Source organism: Sinohyriopsis cumingii, chromosome 2 (assembly GCF_028554795.1).
Source record: "Sinohyriopsis cumingii isolate HCF-2022 chromosome 2, ASM2855479v2, whole genome shotgun sequence".
NCBI classification, from domain to species: Eukaryota; Metazoa; Mollusca; class Bivalvia; order Unionida; family Unionidae; genus Sinohyriopsis; species Sinohyriopsis cumingii.
The window spans coordinates 134,656,961-134,681,945 of NC_142962.1; the positions used below are offsets into that span (position 1 = coordinate 134,656,961).

The 24,985-nt window shown below is 37.8% G+C and overlaps 1 protein-coding gene across 1 annotated transcript in view; it reads left to right on the top strand.

The window, feature by feature from the left end:
• LOC149805885 (lethal(2) giant larvae protein homolog 1-like) overlaps positions 1 to 24,985 on the top strand; it is a 327,641-nt gene that overhangs the window by 295,637 nt on the left and 7,019 nt on the right. The window contains 2 exon segments of the mRNA XM_089950631.1: positions 5,575 to 5,699; positions 12,664 to 12,728. Coding sequence (XP_089806757.1) covers positions 5,575 to 5,699; positions 12,664 to 12,728 — 190 coding nt within the window.

Here is a 24,985-nt window from a genome sequence, read left to right on the forward strand (position 1 = left end):
TGTTATTGCTAAAGAATATCAGAGGTGGTTTCAGCAATCGATAGCTTAAAAGGAAGAAACAGCCTTGTCTTGAATTCATGTAAAATCTTTTTGCACAGTTGAGTGTCGATCCCTTTGAGGGACTCATGTTGTACCTAGTTATTGAGGAATCCTCATTTCCATCTGTCCCACAATCTTGTGTATGCAACTAGACCCTGTTATATCAGCTAATACAGATGTAAAAACTGTCTTTGGCTTGGTTAGCAACAATTGTTCTTAATTGTTTTCTGCTTCCCTTGCAAGAAAGTGAGATAAGTTATCTCCACTTTGATAAAGAGACTGAGGTTGCATACCCTATAGTTGTCAGTTCAAGCCAGTCTAGACACTTCATGTAAAGGCCTTGCAAATTTCACTTGTTAACTTGTCTTTTGAGTATTGGAGCTTTCTTACTACAGGGAAGTATAGTGTTTCTCCAGCAAATACATTGCCCAATCACATGAACGTTAGGTGTGACTTTAAACAACATTTTGGAATCCAGACCACCTGTAGGTGCTATAATGGCCATTCTATATCTTGTATAGACAAAGGGAAGCAGCTCTTACATATCATCTCCCCTAATTTGGCTCTGGGGATCTGTTATCTGGCTGTAGCCAATTTAAACTTTCACCTGCAGTGGTCATAAGGCCTCTGGATCTTCATTCCACTGGCATTTCAACCATCCATATTTTTTTTTAGTAGTATAGTAAATCTGATCATAGTTAGATGTAATGTATTGTTCTTTTACATGTTTTTGGTGGATTTAATGATAGTTCTGCAAATTGCTTCCAGTTCATTATTGTCCATGTGATGTCAATGGTAACACTGTTGTTTACCACTGTTCTTGGGACATCATGGGAATACGAGTTTGCCCTCCCACATAAGTTCTGATTCAGAAGATAAGTCAGAAAATGAGGGACACAGACTGCAGAATAGTTCTGTTCACCCCTTTCAGAGGGGACAGTAGGGAAATAAACTATCCACTTGATCTGGTGACAGAAGTAAACACAGAAGGTTTAGCTGCCCCCCGCCCCCTTCCCCACCAGGTCACCATTAATTCGTCATAGTCCAGGGAAACTCCTCTTTCATGGCTCTTGTCTGGAAAGCCTTGCATGGAAAAAGTGCTTTAAGTGCGGAGAGGATCATGACAGTCCAACAGCCCTCCAATCTGAAGGCAAATAAGGGAAGTAGCGAGTTTTTAATGATTGGTGTCTTGTGAATAACATCCTGCCACTGTCTACAGCCTCAATCCCCCAACTGGCTAACTTCTTTCTCATTGAAGAAAAGAAGCTAACACCTATAACAATCAAGGGACATCATTCCATGATTTCATTTCCTTCATAGATCATGGAAAAGATGACATTGGTAACAAAGACCTTTCTGACTTGCTGACCAATTTTAACATATCCAGATTGCACTTGCTTACCTTGTTCCCAAAGTGGAAATTCTCTTGGGTCTTGAGGTGACTCAGCTCATCAAAGTGCAGGCCTCTGTCTCTCGCCCAGGTGAAGCAGCTATCATGCATGATCTGCTTCCTAATAGCTGCCTCCAGGGTGGGCAAGCTACATGCCATGTCTGTAGATCTGAATTACCTTCAGTTTTGATTGTTCAATTGTCCTAATGATGTAGCTTGCTTTCATTGCAAAGAATAGGCTGCCATCAACTGGCAATTGAAAATAATACCACTCTTCTCCATGATTGATCTTTAACAGAGGTAACTTGCAGGACCTTGAACTGGCTATGGTGATTTTACCAGGAATCAGCTTACAGGTATGGAATTTATCTATCCCAGATGAGATCAATGCCAATACCACTACAGCATTACCAGATGACCATTACTTCCATGATTGGATTATTTTTTTTTAAAAGTTCCCAATATACCCAGCTTCATCTTCTTGACATGGATATCAGCAGGCACCTGGTGATGGCAATAACAGCCCCTGGAATATCCTCATGAATAGTGCTCTTAGTGATCGTTTGGGTTGGTTTGGATTTGTATGGTTTACTACTACTTTTCAGCATATGATAGGGTATACATGGCAGCCAGTATATTTGGTGGAGGATGAACCTGGGAAGTACGTGACAAGAACCACTGGCAATTTTTCTCACATACCTGCATTGGGCAAGCTAAGACTCAAACCCAAACAGATAAGTGAGATGTCAGTGATCTGTGAAGGTATTTGCCCTAGACCACTCTGAGGCATTTTGACAGTACTCACCAGTATTGGACATGTAACTCCTTTGTACAGCAATATGGATTTTATTCATCACTAGGCCTGGCCTGGCACTTACCAGTATCCAGTGCTGGCTATAGTGACTGCCCAGTCCTGGATGCCAGATACCAACACAGTTCAACAGAGGACACAAGAAGTGAACACCTGGAGATAACCATATCCCAGTAAAGACAGACTTCTAACCTTTGTTACACTGCTTCCTTGGCATCCTTGTCACACCCATCCTAGAATGCATTGATATCACCTCATTTATTTTACATAGAAGATTCAAGCTTACAGACACAGTCTTTGATGATGGCAAGATAATCTCTGATCCATTCATCCTTTGAAGAAGTATTTTGTCTGAAATTGAATAATTCTGTCTACTGCTCTGGAACACTTCTTGGGCCCAATGCAAAATTCACACATCTGTTGACCTCCTAACTAGGAGAGGTCGGTCACCATTTAGGCAGCTCTCAGTGTGGTCTGGTTGCAGATATTTTAAATTGCTTGTAATGACCGTTTCAGGACCCAAGCATCAACAGGCCTCCTCCCACCATCACTTAAAAGTGGTAGACAGTATAAAACGTAGTAGAAGGCCTACCAATCTGATATTTCTCAAAGGTAAATCGAGAGTTTTCTTCCAGTGGAAGAAAAACTTTCAAAGCTTCAGTTTCACAGATAGCTATTTTTCTTCCCAGGCAATTCAAAGAGGAAAAGCCAACATGGGCTATCATTCCATGACATCAGACACATTTAGGCATCTTGGAAGGGATGACACAGGTGAAAACAAGGACTTTCCTGATCTTATGGTCAACTTTGATTTCTCCAAATGCAAATATCTAGCTTTCTGTCCAAAATGGAACATGCCATGGTTCTGACGTGGCTGAACCATTTTCAAGAGCTTCATTAGCCAAAATTTGGAATTGAACCTGCTTTGTAGTTGCCTTAACTTTGGCAGGCAGAATAAGTGATCATGCTCATGTTGTCAAGCCGAGCCATCTACAGTTCCACGAAGCTTGGTTTCTTGCTGCTGAGAACAGGCTCTTGCCCATGGGCAGTTAATCCTACATCTTAAAGCCACTTTCTTTTTTGGACCTTCGTCCCAAAGGTGCCTGCAATACCCAATCTGGGCTCGTCAGTTGTACATAAAGTGCATTGTGAAAAATGACAAGAGGGGAATATCATCTACTGACATCACTGCACATTGTTGTCATGGTTATTTTGGGTTATCCTTGCGACATACACAGAACTAAGCCAGGATTAGGTGCATATTTTATTGGTGTCAGCTTACTAGATCTGCCACTAGCTTACCAATTGAGACTACTTCCATAACTTTCCAATACAAGCTATATTTTGGAGGACATAGCCAACTTTTTATAGTTTCTGCCTCAGAGAATTTTGACCCAAAGACATGGGGAAAAAAGGCTCCAAAAACAAAGAGTTTGACCTGGTGAGCCAGATAATGGCAGTACAAAATCAACCCACCCAGGTCCATCAATGATCACTTCGGAACTTGGGTCATTCGACTTGCACTGGATTTGCTTGAGTAAACTTATCTTGTGTGATATGATCCAGATTTGTCTGTATAACAAAGGCTAATTCAAGCCTGTTGGCTATCCATCTGAAGCAGCTTCATACATGTGGATGAGGTTGGAGTCTTGGTCAACTCTGTTGTAAGGGGATATAACTCATTCCTTACCTATTCTCCTGTTGCATTATGATTGGGTAACATAATTTGCAACCAATTTTGTGAAGGTAAAATGTGTTTCTTCTGTTTTAATAATCATATCATAATATGGACATAGCCTTCCAGGTCCTCCCTGCAATTACATCCTATTAGAGCTGCACATCTACTCTGGTGGTGACAGACAACTATAGGGTATGTGGTACCAATCCCTTTACCTGAGGGGTGGCTATTCTTGTATGATTTCTTTCTTGGAAAGCAGAAAAGCAAAAAAAGCTGAAAAAGGTTTTGAGATCTTTACTTTAAATTTATTGGTGGGGGGTGTCTGGATTTGTGATGTTGTGGATGTACTCTCAAAATAGTATTTAGGGGTAAAAGTTTTATCTAAGAAGTATGTTATCTTTGAAAACTTGTGTTTTGATGCATTGGCATGAAGCTTGATAATATTATGGTCATCACCTAAGATGTGTATATTGACATTGCTCCCACAAGTTTTCTAAGCATTAATGTCCCTTTGGCTTTCAGCTTATTGCAGTGTATGACAAAATCAAGTTAATGCAAGTATCGATGTTCATCAGCATGAAACTTGATAATTGGTATTGTCATCTGTAGACGGGCATATTAAGTGAGTTTGCTTCCACAGGTTTTGTTACTGTTCTTTTAGACTTGTAGCTGAATGCAGTGTATGACAGAATCTTTTGATTGTAACGAGTCCAAGAGATAATGATCTATCACTGTGAAACTTCGAACATACGATCATCATCATCAGATGTGCATTTTGTAAGATCTTTGTGCTCCTGAGATTTATGTAAGAGCTGTTATCTTTTTAACTTTGAGTTTGATGTTGTGTATGTCAGAATCTTGTAAACACAACAAGTTATCACTGGATGACCATGAATCTCTGTGGTCATCATATCGAGAATGCATATCTAACTAAATTTGCCATGCTAGTGCAAAATGAGCTGCCACGCACAATCTGCTTTTCAGGATTTACTTTAGTGAGCTCCATTTTCAGTACTCTTTTCATGACAAGGTTAGGATGTGGATGCATCTTAAGATGTCTGTGTTGCAAATCTGTTTTGGGCCACTTTGTCCTGCATGTAATGATTTTGTTTGACATAGTTTTAAAACTGTTCAGAATATAGTTCAGATATCACAAGCTGCAAGTGATGTTGCATTGTGGATGTATTTTGGGATGAAAATGTTTCATGCACCAAGAAAGGTCACAGTGACCTTCCTTCCATTATGTATTCAGTATAAGAGGCCCTGGGTGGCAGAGTGCTTACCTTCACAGATCAGTCACACATCTCACTTCTGTCCATAGGTATGTGAGAAAGCTTGCCAGAAGATTCCAGTGAGATGGTGGTTCTTCCCATGTTCTTTCTCCACAATGTATCATGTGCTGAAAAATAGTATTAAACCCACAAAAAGGAACATTATTTATCAGTGCTGAAGAATAAATTAATTGGTGTCATAGCTTGTGCCACAAATGCTCCTGCTCATGAACTGTTCATGTTGCACACTGCTTGCTATCACTTTAAATAAAATATATGCGAGTGCATTTTCAGAAATTTTCTGTTAGTATTTTGGGGTTATCTATAAAAAAAAAGTGCATGGTAGGAGACATGATATTTTAATCAGTAATATTGTGCTCTACAGTGTAGACCACACCAATGAGGACATAGTGACAGAAGTCACTATGGCACCAGCCCCTGTCACAGTGACAAGCACCACAGTATCAGCTGCATCAGAATCCACAACTGTGACTGTCACCACAGCTGGAGGTAAGGAAAATGTTCCATGGGGAAATTGTTTTTGGTCATATATATGTGTCAATGTTTTTAAAGACGAGAGTCAATATGCCTAACACACTGTACCATTTCCAGTAGGTAATCTAGGTACAGAATGAGTAACTTGAGCATGCATAGAGTAAGCTTTGTGTGGTTATATCAGTTTGGTTGTTACAGAGATGTTTATAATAGCTGAAAATAAATAATTGGGGCAAAGTTTACTTCTAATGGCTGCAAGCAATGGGCACTGCATTGTTAGAATCTGGCCCCAGTTTAACTAAATTCCTCAAACTTGTTCATCAGGTTGAGATTTTCAATTATCTTGTGTGTGATGCTTATCATAATATTTGGATTTTTCTCATGTAGTAAAGAATGAAAATTAAACTATCCTCTTTGTTCTTGAATTAAGGTATTATAGAATTCATCAGAATTTAGCAAATTTTTAATCCTGGGTATTGCGACATTTTTTACTCTTCATGATTGCCGAAAATATTTGTTGCAGACCAGGCATTAAGGAAGATATTGAATAAATCCAAATTTTAGGAAGAAAATATATGGTGAAACAGGGTCTGCAAGCCAATTCTGAGATAGACCAGTGCTATTTCCTGAGATAGACCAGTTAGAAAGAGAGAAAATCAAAATAAATATAAATGGAAACATAAACACTGTCTAGAAAAATTTGGAGAGCGATACATGTGTTTGTGTGTGATGTATGGACTTTTCCATTTGGTCAGATAGAGATACCAGCCATTTCAGAATTTGTAGAATTAGTATTTTAAAAAATTATAGTAAAATTGCTGCTGTCTGAATTATATTGATGAAATTCCAGAAAATCAAAACTTTACAATTTTCTATGTAGATGCAAGTACACCATGATACAGAGATGCTGCTAGTGTGTGGATGAGCAAGTTGCACCAAATTTGTATGAATTTGTGCACTTGGATAGCAGTGATATGCAAGAACTCCCACATGTTAGTTTTAAGTCATGCATATAGAAATGTACTCTGTATGGCATACAATTTTTATCTGTTGACCCTTAAAATGCTTGAGGCATAAGTCGTGCCACTAGTCCATAGTGCTTGTCTTGACATCAGTCTTTTTAAGGTAGGCAGTGCTTATTGGGCCTAGGAGCAGGCATTTCATTGAGTATGAACCTTGCATTCATGAAGGAACTTTTACAATTGCATGCTTAAAATAAGGGCTACTTACAAAACCCAAAACAGTTGACTCGCAACATAGTTAATCTTTAGATGTTGATTTGTTTGGTAAATACTGGCTGATTATAATGATCATGACCATGATTTATAAAGTTTTGAATTGTATGAGGTTATTGAAGCTCAGAAAGTGTAACTGGAACAAAACCAGTGAGTAATTTTAAAACCAGAATGATGTTGAATACAAGTCCAATGTACCTGCTGGACGGACATCAACAGATGGCATGCAGACCAACCCCCTATTCAGCCACCACATTCAATGAAATTCACAGACGTAATGCTTAGAAATATCGGCTTGACATGCCAAGGTGTCGATAGGGTTATTGGAACCTTGGCTAATGAAGATAATTAGTGGGACTAATGTTTGTGTATCGTTAGTCAGACTTGTAAATTCAGTACAGTTGGTCTCCAATGACAAACATGTTCAGGGGTTGGTATCTCTAGTCAGACTTGTAAATTCAGTACAGTTGGTCTCCAATGACAAGCATGTTCAGGGGTTGGTATCTCTAGTCAGACTTGTAAATTCAGTACAGCTGGTCTCCAATGACAAGCATGTTCAGGGGTTGGTATCTCTAGTCAGACTTGTAAATTCAGAACAGTTGGCCTCCAGTACTATTAGATAAGCTTGATTGTTTGCAGGTTTTATTTGAATGTCTTTCAAAACCTAGCAGGTCATGAAAATTTATATTCTGATGCCAGGGTCCTAGACTTTTTTTGAAGAAATTTCATTTGGGTCCAGTCTCAATGTGACTGAGCCTGGATGTGTTTGGAACTAGAACTAAAATTACATAATAAGCATGAAAATTGTGTTTTGTTTATGCATATTCTTAATTTATGTGTACTTTAATCTGTGAGCAAAAATAATGTTTTTGAATAAAACTAGAAAATGAAATGGGGTTAGCCCCTTTCTACCCCATTCAGATGCAGAGCATTTTGATTTAAATGTCATATTTAAGAAAAACAGTATTATTCCATCAAACACATGAACTTGTGAGAACCCAGCATTAAGACTTTGTTCATATATGAAATTTGCAAAGGCTGTGATTGGCAATGAACTGTATTCATGAAAGGGTAATTTTCCTGTCTTTTGAAGGAGATGTATTGTGAGTTTTGCTTTATATTTCTTATCTTTGCTTGGACATCATCACCATGATTTGGCATATTTACAAGTGCACATGCACTCTAGTCATCTTTGTATGCAGCCCAAGAAGCTTTTGATGAAGCACCAGGAAATGTCCCAATCCTGTGTTGACCTAAATTACCTGTTATAGGTCACTATTTGTAGCCATTTTGTAAACTGAAATAGCAAAAGATGAGATTTTTTAAAGATATTGATGATATGAGAGTATTCACCTTTTATCTTGGTTTATATATGGCACATTATTGTTCACTGGTAAAGCAATGAATGACTTTGATAGTCATTTATCCAAGGTAAAAGGTAAATATTGACTAATCTTTTGTAACCTACATATGAAAATTGCAAGGCAAAACCAAAGGGATATTCTGTTTGACTACATTAGGAGGTATTACTAAGAAAAATGCAGAGTCTTTTTGTGCAGAAAATAGCTGGGTCAAAGTACTCTGGGACCTCAGGATTAAGGACTTTAAAGTCCCTGCATTGATTCCATTCATTACAAAATAAAGCAATCAAGGTTACTATACTGTATTGGAGTACACATACATGTAGATCTTTGTCTTCTCTTTAAATGGGAAGACACAGGTATCATTTCCAGTAGTGTTTGCAACATTGTCAAAATTCTGTGATGTTTTTGCAAGTTGACAAGTATGTCAGTGAAACTTTGGTATCATAGAATTGTAAACGTAAAGTTTGTGCAGTTATGTTGGAACTCGTCTTGCTTGTGTTTGCAGAAAACTTCATCATGGCACTTATGCAGATGAGACAGAACTAGGTAGACCCCTTGTTTTGGCTTCTCTCTTGTCAGAAATGGAGTACTACTTCCCAGTAATGCAAAATATAAAAATTGAAGCTAAGTTGTAGTTGCAAGAAATTTTTTTTACCTGCTATTATTAGATTGCTATCACTTTACCTGGTGCTAGTTCCCTATCAAAAGTGAAAATAAATTTCTTCCTCCAGTTAGAAATTGGAGCTCAAAAACAAAAGCAACACACTTCCAGTCAGAGGCTTTAGTCACTTCTATTCATTCAGAATATCTCCCTTCTTTTCCTCAGATTTCATTGGTAAAACACATCTTCAGGCACTGAAATTTTTTGTTGAACAGTGACTGTTGCCTTTTGTTCAGTGTTATCCATTTTTGTCTTGCAGTTGATCCTGTATCCCCAGTACTTGCATTTTAATTCATTACCATTTTGGCCATTATACTGAATTTTGATTGCACCCATTAAAGGATGTTGTCAATTTGTTGATTCTGGGAGTGATCAGATGCACTTTCCAGAACATGAAAGTCACCATGTCATTGATTCTGGGCAACACTTAGTTTAAGGAAGTCACTGGCAGCTCCAGAGCAAGCCCTGCTTTTCCAGTGTAAGGAAAGTGGAGTCATCTTCTCTAGTGCATCAAAGGGTTGAGATCAGTGATTGTGTTTGGTAGGGGCACTGGGCCGAGGCACCAAGTAAAGATGTAGATACTGGCACTGGTCACGATTGACCGATACCAGGTACTGGGTCTAGGCACAGGAAACTCGAAAATGAAAAAGGAGTTAGTAGGCATGTCAAATACTGGCCATGGGATGTTCATTGTCAGGAAGCATTCCAACTTGTCTAGGTAGAGGGACTGGGTCAGTAACCCATCCACCCTTCAATCCCCATGGGCTTTGGGACTCCCAGTACAGTTACCATTCCATTTCTCTGTTAGGGAGAAGAGAAGAGACCAGTCAGTTCTTTCCTGTCATGCCAATTATAGTGCACTCAAAGTGAGTTGAGGAGACCCCAACTGAGTCAGTACCCTTTCCACAGTTGGTGTTTCCATCTTTGTCCTGCACTAGACAGGTAATGGAAGATGAGGATCTACTGACTTTCAGTAAGGCAGTAAACAGAATTTACTGTCATCTGCCCCAAGATCTGTGTCATAAACCTTTTTGACACAAGAATTCTCTCCAGTTTGGGGATGCTCTTGGGGACCTCCAAAAAGCTGGTCTTCTGTTGCTTCTCACTTTGACCATGCTAAGGTGTATTGCACAGAGAGTGGCCATGACTCTTCTATACAGTAGAGAAGTTGGCCAGTCCCTTCTACAACCTTGTGGCCTCTGGCAGGAAGTTACAAGGTTCACTCTTCTGTTTAGCCTCTTAGACCTGGATTCTGAACATTTCAAGAAGGGATTTCTTCATGGAGTTGGTCCCATGTCCCATCTGATATGCTCAGAGCTGTAGAACTTTGGTGTGCACTTTGGTTAGTTCAGCTTCACATGCTGACCTTTCTCTGTGGTAGCTTGAACCTTTTAAGGAGTAGTCTTCATTTTTAGCTGCTTTGCAGAGACTTCAAGAAGACACTCAATCTCACTGTTGATGGTACTGTTGTCTGTGAAGGTGCTGATTTGGTTCCTAATAAGTTTTTGCTGGATCGCAGCAGAGACCTACTGAGGCAGCCACAATGGACTTCTAATCCTTGTTTGGAATTATCCATATGGTGGATACTTGAGAGCTGAAGAGATCATTAACATTGGTGTGAAATGGTTCGGGCACTGATTAATTTGAAAAGTTCCCATAGCTGAGAGATCTTTGGTTTGTCAGTAAAGGCTTTAAGGAAGGGGAAGAGCCAGAATCCTTGAGATATTTTCCAAACAGGGTAGGCATAATGACCAATGTAGGAAGTGTATAGACTCTTCCTGTACCCATAAGGAGGGAGGTGGTCTTGCCCAAGGAGTCCTCGCTTTCCTGCCAATTTTCCCTCCTACCATTGTCCTGGTAGGTGCTAGATAGCTACATTTCAGAGGCCTTTCAAACTCTTTGAATGATTCTTAGGACCTCTCCACATTAAGAAAGGATTATCAGCTTCGAATCTGAGACCCTTCACCTCTTTTATGGACCACTGTATTTTCATGGAATCTTTAAGGGAAGAGGTGTACATCCTTCTAATGAAAGGTGTAGTAGAGATGGTGTTAAACGCTCAAACCATGGATTCTATTCATGGATCATCCTGGTGTCATCTTTGTCCAAGTCAAAGAAAGATGATTTCCCAACTGAATGGAGATGGCAAAGGCCTCTGACTGGAATTGTGTTGTTTTTGTTTTAGATCTCCAGTTACTAATTGGAGGAGAGAATTTATACTTTGGAATGGGGTCTAGAGATGGGGGAAAAAATAGCAAGCAATGTAATAACAGCAGTTTTATAACACTGAAATTTACTCAGAATTATTTGTTGTTTAATTTTTAACAAATCAAAAGTTCAATTTATCTGTTCAGTACACAGGGTATATAACCCAATGTCATGTTCCCAGTTCCTTCAGATTACAAATTTAAAAATGAAGAAACTATTTTTACTACAAGCAATTTAACATATTAATTAGGATAGTTTCATCAGTGTTTATAAATAAACCTGGACATTTAAGGTGTTCCTAACTTAGATTTCTCACCTAATGTCCGATTATGTACTGTTCAGGAATGCTTGCTTTGATCTGTACCATATTCACACTTAGTTATGCTTATGTAGTATGCAAGCTTTGTTACTTTACAGATAGCTTTCCCCCTCCCCCCTCCTGTTCATTTTCTGTGTTATCATTGGATTGCAAAGCAATGCTGGCTTAAGAATTGATGCAGGTCTTTTTTTTGTATCCATCCATTATCAATGCTTGGATGAGCATTTGCTTCTTTCCCAGTTTTCCAGGTTTTTTTTCTTGCAGTCATATAACCTGAGAGTTAGATGCATTGTGATGAACACTACGATGTTCAAACAAAACGGTGTCACCAAAAATTTAACATGTAGCATTTATTGTTTAGCTCAGTTCCTCAGATACCATTGTAACAAAACTTGGTCACTGTGACCCAGATTTTATGCTCCAGTGATTTGCATATTTCTGCAGTCATTAAAGCTGAGATTGAATGTGGCCTGAGGAGTATTTCACCATTTAGACAAAACATGGATATGTTTTGAGTCCTTTGTTATCCTTTTTTCTTCCTGTTCCAAGAAGCCAGTAGGAAGCTCAGAAATTTCACATTCAGATTGCATATTTGTTTCCTGCAAGTCATCTGCTAAAGTGGTATACCTGCTCAACGTGTATACTTAGCTACTCTCATAATGCTTCTTGCTTTATATGATTTTATCGAATATATTAATAGTGTAGTTTAATGGTACTATCCTTCATAAATTAGAGTTACACTCCCATGCAGTAAGAAACTGCCACTGATTTTGCATGAGCACTTGTGTTTTAAAATCTAGCACCATGAAACACAAGACAACAAAGTATTATTTCTGTCTTTTGCTACAGGTTTAATATAAAAGTCATATTCTGTGTACTTCTCATAAGAAGTTTTTTGAAAAGTATTCAGTTTTCCTCTCTTTCTTTCCCACTCATTGCTCTTGCTCCTCATTTGGGACAGGATGGTGATTGAAAACCAGTCGACGTTAGACTGTAGTCCGTCAATACTATGCTTTTGGGGAAAAACATGAAATATCTGCAAACCATACACTGTACATTTTTTGACATTTTCTTCATGTTTTTAATTTTGTTACATTATCTTCATGCCCTCTTAAACTTAGGAATAACTGCAGTGTCTGCTTACCATTGGCTATGTTTAAAACTGACGTAGGAGTTTATTTGTCCCCTACAGGCCAGACCAAGAATGTGGATGACAACACTAAGGCTGTCACAGTCCAGTCCAGCACTACAGTTGAGGTATGTTTGATGTAGATGCATCACAGCTGTCACATTCATCTTTTGTTTTGATCTAGTGCCAGTTTGGATAACAGCTATGATTTTGTTTTGGATAACAACTCAATGGAGTCTGTATGAAGGGTCATCTGCCAGATTGTACTGCTGATTTTGGATTGGAAGGTCTGAGATTGGATTACTGCCCAAAACATTGCTGTGTGACCTTGAGCAAAGCACACAAGTTTTCTTGCTAGAGTTGTCCTAGCTGTAAAAGGATACCAACATTGTGGTGGGTTAACCTATACTGGAGAGGTATATCATCCAGCTGGAGTCGTGTTATCACTGTCACTTCATGTCATGAACACCAAGATGAACTATATGCCTTTGTGAGCCACCAGTAGGCTGGAGAAGACTTAAACCATAAATATTCAACTGTTCTCAGTCATCGGCATCATTAGTATGGACCTGTCAATCAGATTAGAGATGTTATATGTCAGATTTGAATAGTTATGACATTAAGATTGCAGTGTTTCCAAATGTGTACATAGTATACAGTAACCAAAATTATGCTGTTTAATTGAATAGAATTGAAAGTCTATCTTTCCCTCATCTGTACATTAGGCTTAAAGCTAATTGCTATTTATATGGAAGGCACTGACGGTGTGCATGCCATCTCTTGCTCAGTCTACAATGGTTTCATTTGTTGTATGTTCTTTACCTTCTGTCAGGGCATTCCATAAAATTAGAATTAGCAGGTGAGGAGTTTAAATTAAAGGGTCTGGGTTGTGTTCCCCCAAAAAGGGGTGAGGGGAGGGGGCAGCAAAGAGTAGCTGGTTGCTGTTATTTTTGGGTGGATAAATTACCAGCTACAGGTGCCTAGCAAATGCCCTGTTTTTATGACAGGATTCAGTAGTCAAGCATGTTGATTTAAGTGCAACCTCCTTTGGGATTGTTGCATGCTGCTAAGTATATGTACTTGATCCAAAAATATCCATAATACAACCTAATAGTAAATAGTAATTCCTAGATGTGTGGTACATAAAGCTTTTTTAGGATTTACAATAACTAAGAAACTTTATAGTGAGTTTCAAACTTTTTAAAACGTGCTTCTTTTAAATGTTACTCATCTAAGGTTCTGTTAATAAGCTTTTTTTTCAAAAGTAAATAATTTTAATTTTAGAAAAAGTGCTTTCCAGCATTATCAGTAAATCAACCTGATGTACAATGTTTTGTAATATGTGGTACAACTAATACCTTGGTATTTTGATAGCGATGCCACATTGATGTGAAGATAATCTATACTTTAAAAGACCATACAGAATAATCCATATAAATTATGCTCTTAAACAGAAATGTTGTCATACAACAATTGGAACAGGTAGTTCTTTTGTCACTCACAGTTATTTTGTGTTTTGTTGTAAATGTTGATCGGCATTAAACTGAACTAAGTCATTTATATGTGTAAATATTGCAGCCTTATATCCTATACAACTTCATACAGTAATCAGTTTGGTTAAAAAGCAATCACTCCATTCTTCATCAAAAGCCAGTCAGAAATGTCACTGCATCAGTCACTCCATTCCACATCAAAAGCCAGTCAGAAGTGTCACTGCATCAGTCACTCCATTCCGCATCAAAAGCCAGTCAGAAGTGTCACTGCATCAGTCACTCCATTCCACATCAAAAGCCAGTCAGAAGTGTCACTGCATCAGTCACTCCATTCCACATCAAAAGCCAGTCAGAAGTGTCACTGCATCAGTCACTCCATTCCACATCAAAAGCCAGTCAGAAATGTCGCTGCATCAGTCACTCCATTCCACATCAAAAGCCAGTCAGAAATGTCGCTGCATCAGTCACTCCATTCCGCATCAAAAGCCAGTCAGAAATGTCGCTGCATCAGTCACTCCATTCCGCATCAAAAGCCAGTCAGAAATGTCACTGCATCTAACTAATCTCAATTGTAACATTATTTGTCAGATTGCAGTGTTCACCCAAATTTGTAAGTATGCAGAAGTCACTACAGTTAAATACAATCATCTGTTATTTGTTGGCCTAGATAACAGGAGTCATCTGTCAGACTGCATCAGTCACCTAGATGAATAGTCATCTGATCGTTTCCAAAAGCCATCTCTGCGTGCTGTAGAGACCATGATCGATTTTATGTGTCAATCCAACCTGCTGTATTCTGTCATTTATTAGGTTATGCCATTCATCCTGGTATGGATTTCTTCCATGACAGACTCATTGTCTTCATCTAAAACCTCTGCATTGTCACATGAGTGCTCTGTCACATGCATTAGATAACCTTTCAAAACTACACAAAAAAGTTTCCATGTTAAAAAAATAAAAGAGATGACCCTTTAGCATAATATAACATGCATATACACTTAGCTACTGCGAGTCCCATCAAATTTGGATCTAAAATTTTATGGTTTGGTTAAAAAGTGCACATTTGAGGACACTTTGTTTTCTGTATTTGTCATTTTAAAAGAATAAAAGGATAAAAATTCAGTGATGATGAATATATATTGATAAAAGATTATACCAGAATTCAATAATTTCAAGCTAGCAAGTTTAATCCCTGCTGCAGTAATTGAGGATTGGAATTTCAAAGTGATTGGGACTTGGCAGTTACTAAAATGAAGCAGTGATGATTCTGTGATTCACTTTGTTGACTTTATTCTTATACCTTGTGGGAGTGATCTGAACATATCATTCTTTGATGCTTTCAAAGCACATTGCAGGGAGAGACTGCTGTCACTGTTAAATAAAAATAGGATAATTATTGTTGTTGCCAACTTCCTGTACATGGCTAAGTTGTAGCCATTTGATTTAACTGTCAAGTTCTATCAGGAGGCTTGGTTCAGCTTGTTTTGGTGTTCTACAGTACAACCGATGTAGCTCACTATGTGTTGATGCACTTAGGGTACAGTGCTGTTCCCCAAGGACATGCCATGGTTGCTAACCTGGGATAAAGAGGAAATTGGATGATGCCTTCATGAGAGGTACTGAGCTCGGGTGATTGCTCAGTTAAATGAACATGAGGACAGTGGAGATGTATTCATAAATAAGGCTTTAATGAACCTAAAAGTATCTACACATTTGGTAATTCACAAATAGTGGATTCTCTCCACACATGACAAAGTGACATTCAAAACGAACCTGTGGAGAAAGTGGAACTGATCTGCTAATTGGTTCTTTGGAATTATTGTTTACGTGGAAGTTGATTACTTGTGTGAAATAAAAATTGTACATGTATTTAGCTTACTTTTTGGAATATTGAATAGTACTTGTGGTGAACAGAATGCAAAATGAAGTGAAAACTTATTTATGAAACTACTAATGTTTGAATCAGACATGGTGATGGCTTTCACATTAATACTATTCTATAAATAACAGTCTAATAGTAGATGATGCAGTGCTTTTATGATCCATACATTTTGTTGGATATTTTCATGGATGAAGATTATATAATGCTATTCAAAAGATGTGTGCTAAGATTCAAACTGCTCAGCATTTCAGTTTCTTAAATTTTATTAGCAGTAATACATTACCTGTCACTTTTGCCTGGCTTACTTTTTCCTGAGTTGGAATTACCCTCATCGAGATTTGAAAATTACATACTCCATTGATGGAAAGTTCCAGAACAAAAGATAATAAACTGAGTTGTTCACATGGGTTATGTTTAAATCACTCTTGGGAAAAGATCTCATGTCCTAAGATGCCTCCAGATTTATAATTGGCTTTTTCTGTATTATACCCTAAGTCAGTTTTTATAAAAGTTCTCATTAGAGTTGAAGTATTTATAGTGCTGTTTTAAACAGGCATGGATCAGTCCTGTTATACCTATTTTCAGTAATTGAGTTGGCAATAGACAATATTACTTTTAGCATCCATTTTTATTGCCACCATATCAATATAATTTATTAATTGGATGTTCAGAAATATTTATGGTAAGTATTGTCTTCCCCTTCACATTTGGAAATATTTTGGACTCCTATCAACACCTCTCTCTCCCTCTCTCTCTCTCTCTCTCTCTCTCGTCATTGTGGACATGAAGGGGCCTGAAGCACCCCCTCCCCCCATGTACAGATTCTGCATTCATTAACAGATGACCATTTTGTTGCCTGTGGTCAAACAAGGTTTGGGACCTTGCTGAAATAGGTGTACATATAAGGGGAGGAAAATAAGACCTTTTTTATTCCAGGAGGATATGGGATCCTTCTCTGAGTGCCATGGTAATTGGATGAAAACTACCCAAGGTTTCCTTGGGTTCTGGAATCTTGGAAAAGATTTGGAATTTAAAAAATATATTTCAAGGGCCTTGAAAAGTCATGGAAGTTTTCAAAACCTTGCAAGCTGTGGAAAAGTCATGGAATTTCTGATAAGGTGTTAAAACAATTGATAGCTGCTAAATTCTTTGAGTGCCAAGCACCAATTTTTTAAAAAACACTTGGTTCTGTTGTTATCCATGAGTTTTGTGAAATGGCCCTGGAAATGTTTTGGAAAAGTCATGGAATTTTTTGTGTGTTTAAGTCTGCAGGAACCCTGGAATACTCATCAAAGCGAGGAGAGAAAGGGAGCTTTCCCGGGTCATTAAGGGTTCAGAAAAAGATGACTTCTTGATTACAAGAGGCAGTTAGATTTTTCTTCATGGAGATGAATGATAAGCAAATCAAGGGTCCATCCCAAGGGAGTACTGACTGCACTCCCTCGTCTTCTAGTTAGGGTGCGAGCAGCACCACTCAAAACCATTACCCCAGTGAAGACACCAAGCAGATTGCATCACTCTGATAGAGGAGAGCACTGATCATGTTCAGTTTATCTGAGGAAGTCTCCTCCAGTAGATCAGGGTCATGGTCATTCACTAATCATATTGGAGCCCCATCATTGATATATGGAAAGGACACCTAGTCTCTATTCTGCCAGTTAAACCTTTTGGGGAGATGGAGTTGGTGTACATGTCCAACTAGGGAAGGGGATCAGCTCTGCATCCTTCCACCCATCCATATGTTCCTTTTAATTCTAACAGGATGAGGGCATACATTTCAGGGAAGTAAATCTTCCTTTCCATTTATGGTACCATAGACACTTATGCCTTGGCCTTGTAGTAGTACTGATGTTGTGGGTCATGGACCTATTTCATCTGCTTTTGTGTGAAAGCCTGCTACTTGAGGTGGTGTTAGCAACTGCTGTGAAAAGTATCTCATCGATACCCTTACACATAAGTCTCTCTCAACTTGTGATGGTTAACTGATTAACTGTTCTTCCTCCTCTCTTTGGTTCCCCTGTCTACTCCAAATCATTGACTCTACCATTGTCCATTCTTGAGTGCAGTGGCAACCTGTTTGAAGATGGAGAATGGTCAGTCTCTACTGTTGAGTTATATGAAGTAATATGGCGGCCCTGTCAGCAGTTCTCCAAAGGTCCCGTTATTGGTTTCAGGTTGCATCTCTCCAGTCTTATCAAGCATTTTGAGAGACCCCTATCAGGCCTAGAAGGAATCTCTGATCTATTTTGAGGTTTTTGTGAAATCCCTTATGAACTACTGAGTGAAGCTTATTTTGAGAATGCTACCATAAAACGGTCCACCTTCTGTCCTTGGCACCTGTGACAAGAAGGGAATAGCTTCATACCTGGTCTAAAGAAAAGTGGTTGTTTATGGTTCAGTGATAACTTTGAGTCCATGTCTCTCCTTGGTCAGCCAGATTTTCAGGCAGAAAAACTGCTTCCTCTTTCTCAAGCTGCACTCCCTATCAAGATTCCAAGTCTCAGTCTTATCTGTGCTGGAGATGGTCAAGATAGACTCTGCTTTACAGCTATTTAGGCACTTCAGAAGGGAGCAGAAAGGGTAGGACGTTTCTATTTGTACATATTAAGGGCTCCACTGATATTTTGGTATCCACCATTTCCAAGTGGATTGTCCTCACTATCAAGTGAACTTACCAGCCCCTCTCTGTGTGGGACTTACCTTCATGAGAATTAAATTAATGAAGTTAGGGCTGTTGTACATCTTGGGTCTGTTCGACTTCTTTCTCATTCAAGATATGGGAGCTGAATTTTGGCAGTTGTATAGTAATTTCTTCTCCTTCTACCTTTTGTCTGGTGCACCAGAGTAAATGCATATTTTCTTTTGGCTCAGTAGTTATGGGACAACAAGTGGCTCAACCTGCTACCAACTTAACATAGTGGACACTCCTACTGTAAAGGTGAAAACATAATTTTGTATACTAGTTTTTGAGGCTACCAGTATCCCTCTGAACTGGCAAATGCAGCGAGGCATTAGTTGCAGGAAATGTATTACTGCTATTAAAATGTAGGAGTTTTTGTGTTGGTGAGTAAAACTAAATTTAATGATCTAATACTTACCTGTCACATTTGCACAATTCCCTTTTCCAACCCTATTCTGATGTCCCATAAGTAGCCCAACTACATTTCTTTTGCATGTCTCAAATGTTTTAAATTTATTGGATTGCATTAAGTTTTAGTGATTATTCATTTTTGCTTGCACATTTTGTTATGATTTTTGTTCATCCGTCTGTTTACAATTTTGTTTCGCACAGTAGCTTGAGTTCACCACCATCAGCTTGCCCATGCGGTAAGAAAGAAGTATCTATTGTTTGCAGCAAAAGAAAGGTTGAAGTCAGTGAATGAAAGAACAATTAAGGTTTCTGCATGATAAGATTAGTTCTGCATCACATATCTGACCAAACATTGTTGATGGCTTTTACTTTTGGTAAAGAAAAAGCCTTTAGATTTTTTTGCTGAAAAGGTCAAAAGTCAGGGTCACAGTTTCTGAAATATGATAAATGGTTTCACTGGACATGAACATTAGTTAGACATCATATATTTGGGCCAAACATTCTGACTGACTTGCACTTTAGGTAAGGAAAAATCTTATGTATTTTCAGCTCAAAAGCTCGAGAGAAAAAAATTGGTTTCTGAACATTAACATAGTTTTTACATCACAAGCCTAGACTAAACTTTGTGGATGGCTTCCACTTGGTATAGGAATAAATATATTGATTTCAAAATCAAAAGTCAAGGTCTACATAACAGATATAGGTTAGACTCCATGGATGGCTATCATTTAGGGTAAGGTAGAAGTTCATCATTTTGAGGATCAAAAGGTCAAAGATCAGGGTCATGGTGATAAAATGAAGGCAAATGGTTTCTGCAAAGAAATTTCATTTCCCCAGGTACCTTCACTAAGGTTTGTGGATGACTTGACTGTTGGGAAACAAAGTAGCCAATTACTTTGGGAGCCAAAAAATAAAAGGTCCATTGACTGTATGAAGAAAATTTTTTTGCATAATAACTTTATTTCTATATGATGAACCTTGACAAAAAAAATTTTTGGAGGGCCTGCATTTAAGGAAGAAAATAACCTTTTCATTTTGAGGTTTTGTGTTACGTGTTAGGCTGTAATAAACTGTAACAAAAGAAAGAGTGAAAACAACAAACTTTGAAAAATTTAACAAATAATTTATATCTCTGGAGAAAACAATGTAAAAATGAAAAAATAAGAACTTAAGGTTTTAAGAATCAAATCAAAAAAAATCCAAGAATAATCCACAAATTAAATTTTAGAAGTCCTAGTAATGAAATGTTTTAATGAATTCAAGTTTGAGTCCCGATGAAAATTCCAAAATGGAAGGAGATGACATATACTGTAGCTAGTATTGTGCAGTTGTGTCTACAGTTCTTTGTTGTTTCATGAACAATATTCTGATGTTTGAATTTCCTAATAAAATTGAAATAAATGTCTTTGTCCACGAATTCTGTATGAGCACTCAAATGTTTCCAGGAAAAAGAATTAATCTTTTAGAATTTGAGTAATTTTAATAAAAATTTAAATATAACTCCAAACGGTCACAACAAAAGGAACATCTTTACGTCCCTGTGTTTAGAAGCCCAACTGCCAAATTTCTCTATAAACAAAGGTTATACAGTAACTTAGGCACAAAACAGATTCCCAGATGAGGGTCAGCTCTCCAGACTTTCAAGAACAGCATAGTGGTATTTATGGCTAAAAGCATGTAGTCCAAGTATGACCTTGACAAAAACTAATCATTTTACTCTTGGAATAAGATAAAAATAGAAAGTTGTTTATTTGACTCTGATTTCTTAATCAAGGTAGGAAACTAAGTCAGCTTTAGGTATTTACAACTGAACAGTCAGGTCAAACTAATTTCTGGAAAATATCAGATTCCCAGTAAGCAAAATTACATTACTTTGACATATAATTAAAATTTAAAAAATGTAAAACTTACAAACAATTCAATTAAATCAAATCTAAATTAAATTGAATATACATAACAGATGTCAATGGTCTGTATCTTTGTGACTCTAAAACAGAGGTCTCAAACACACAGCCTGCCAAGACATATCCTGTGGCCCACAAAATGATTGGCATCACAGGGTGTCATGAGAGATAACAAATGTGGTGCGGCCCTTGGGCCATCGAAAATGCTGTCATGCAGCCTGAGTTTGAGACCCCTGCTCTGAATTAATGTTTCTTAAAGAACAAGTTCCTTGACCGACTTTATGGATGACCTGCACTTGGGAAAGCAAAGAAATTTATCAATTCTGGGTTTTAAGGTCAGAATTCATGGTTTTTGTCAAGTCTAATTAGATAATCGTTTCTCCACAGTAAGTTTTGTTTAAGACAACATATCGTAACCAATTTTCTGGGTCATTGAGAACTGTTGGTCAATAATTAACCATGCCCTATTAGTGTCTATCTAAAGGACTGTTAAACACTGGAGCAGGTGTATGTTGTGCTGCTGACAGTGCCCATGTTATAAATGGATATAATATGTGTTTTTAGAAGTAAAGGAGGACACAAACCAGGAGTTATTTTGCATTTATTGCATTGTACATGACTTAATGATCATGAAATTTTACAGGCCGATTAACTCATGATCAACCAGTTCTCATGGTTTCTCATCATTCATAAACATAACCTAATGTATATTTGCAACCCTATAAATAGCTTTGGTATAAAAACAAATGTGTGACACCTTGAGGTAGACGGGGGGTCTTCGAACATCGGCTTGTTTTATATTTTGACTTGAAATTTGTTTACCTTGCACAAATTGTTAACCCACAAATAATTATAATAATAAGCAGAGTGATCAAAATTATATGTTGTTCTAGCTGTATGGGAGTGAGTGTGTGTGGTCATCATAGTTCTAGCTATATTGGAGTGGATTATGTGTGTGTGTGTGGGTCACCAAGTTCTAACTTTATGTGGGTGACTTGTGGGGAGGCATCATTGTTCTGTATTGGAGTGGATTGTTTTGGTGCATCATAGTTCTAGCTATATGGGAATGGGTTGTGGGTGCATCATATTTGATATATGTATGGGAATAGTTTGTGTGGGTGCATTATATTTGTAGCTGTATGAGAGTCGTTTGTGTGATGTGTGTCTTAGTTGTAGTAGTTGAGAATGGGTTGTGTCGGTGTATCATAGATCTAGCTGTATGGGTGTTGCTAGTTCTAGCTGTATGGGAGTGGGTTTTGTTGGTGTATCATAGTTTGAACTGTATGGGAGTGGCATGTGTGGGTGTATCATAGCTAGTATGGGAGTGGGTTTCAGTTTCTATACCATATATAGGAGAAACTTTGACTGAGTTATGTCCATTTCTAAAATGTAGACCGTCACTTATGACCACATTTAGCTTTATAAATGTACATCAGATATGGTTATGTCCATTGAGAGTTTGGTGCTCACTGGAAATGATCAAGAGAATGAACAGCATCTACCCTGATCTGCTAGTCTAGTACACAGCATCTACCTTGCCCTGCTAGCATAGTACACAACATCTACCTTGCCCTGCTAGTATAGTACACATCATCTACCTTGCCCTGCTAGCATAGTACACAACATCTACCTTGCCCTGCTAGCATAGTACACAGCATCTACCTTGCCCTGCTAGCATAGTACACAGCATCTACCTTGCCCTGCTAGTCTAGTACACAGCATCTACCTTGTCCTGCTAGTATAGTACACAACATCTACCTTGCCCTGCTAGTATAGCACACAACATCTACCTTGCCCTGCTAGTATAGCACACAACATCTACCTTGCCTTGCTAGCATAGTACACAACATCTACTTTGCCCTGCTAGTATAGTACACAGCATCTACCTTGCCCTGCTAGCATAGTACACAACATCTACCTTGCCCAGCTAGTATAGTACACAACATCTTCCTTGCCCTGCTAGCATAGTACACAGCATCTACATTGCCCTGCTAGCATAGTACACAACATCTACCTTGTCCTGCTAGTATAGTACACAACATCTATCTTGCCCTGTTAGCATAATACACAACATCTACCTTGCCTTGCTAGCATAGTACACAAAAGCATCTACCCAGATCTACAAGCATAGTATACAAAAGCATCTACCCTGGCCTGGTAGCATAGTATACAAAAGCATCTACCCTGGCCTGGTAGTATAGTATACAAAAGCATCTACCCAGATCTACAAGCATAGTACACAAAAGCATCTACCCTGGTCTGCTAGCATAGTACACAAAAGTATCTACCCTGATCTGCTGTTATAGTACACAATAGCATCTATCCTGATCTGCTAGCTTAGTACACAAAAGCATCTACCCTCATCTGCTTCCATAGTACACAAAAGTATCTACCCTCATCTGCTAGCATAGCACACACCTACCCTGGCCTGCTAGCATAGTATACAACATTTACTCTGGCCCACTAGCATTGTATATAACATCTAACCTGACCCGCTAACATAGTACACATATACAGCAGCATACACGAGCAAACTTGGCGGTGTGCTTGCTGTTTTGCAGGAATTGACAGATGGACAGACAGGTTGTCTTGTGACACTGCCTCTCCAGTGATTTAGTATTTTGATTATTCAGAAACATTCATATGATTCATGTTTAAAGCTGGCCTTAAAATGCTCCTCTAATGCACTCCAGCTGTGTCGATGTTGTAAATTTTGATTCCACAGTACAACTAGCCCCAGTTTCACTAAATCTCTTTTTTTAAAAACAAATTTGGGGAAAAAGATAGTTAATGCAAGGGAAAGATAGTACAGAGAATGGAAAGTAATTCATTACTTTTAAATTTATAATCTGGAAATATATTTTTTAGAAATGAGGAATAGCACACCATAGGTAAAACAAATCTCAATTTATGCGAATTCAACATATTATGACTGAATTTTACACTTTGGTACCTTCTTAATGTTCCATGAAGAATGTATAGTTGCCAAAGAAACAGTAAGATAATTGCAAGCTATAGTAGAAAACATAAGTTCTAGTGAAAAACCAGAGCTGGACTCCTGTAAACTGTTTGAACCCTATTAATTAGGTGATATGTCAGTTGACCAGTCCAGGCCCAATAATCAAGATGTCTCCTGCATTTTAATTTTTACCGTAACATTTTAAAAATATAGATTTTGAAGAAATATTATAAGAAAGGTGCAAAATTTGAAATAAACCTAATTTTCTGTATTAGTTTTGCTGATGTTGAAAGACTCTTTAATGTCTGGTTTCAGGCTCTATAGAGATGAGAGTCTTTATATGGCACTTGGTGCATTTCTTGTACTTACTTCTGTTGCATTGCTTGGAATGATTTTCACATAACTTTGTGGCCCTAACCTTCTTCTTTATTTCTCATATTTTATCTTTCTTTAACAACAAAAAATGTAACTTGTCATCAGTATTGTTACACTGTTATTGCTTGTACTGCTGGCATCTTGATACAGTTTTGTCTATCTGAGCACCTTAAGAAACTTGCAAGATTGCATAAAAAACACTCAATATTGACAAGTGAAATTTTGTCTGTTTATTTGTATTCATATGTTTATGACCTGATTACATTTTCAGGCAACTACATTTTTTCCCCATTTTTTTATAGACATGTTTTGAACTTTTCAGCATACGTCATTTTTAACAAAAATATTGCCTTTACTGGGTACCATTGTATTTAAATTGACAGCCATGAATAGATTTTCATAGCTTTGCATACATTTTTCCAGGTTTTTAAACTTGAAGAAACACAAATCTAGAATCAGTTATGTAGCTTCTGGATCCAATGTTTTACTTTTCTATTTCATTTTATTACAAAATACTTGAAACTGCTTCTTATAATCTTGATGGAAACTTTTAAAAACAAACTGAAACTGGTACAACATACTACATGTATACAATTTTACAATTACAAGATGGTTTTACTTATGTGATGCCTAGAAAAACAATGTTGCAATAACTTCAGCAGTGTTAGTTTTTCTAAAATT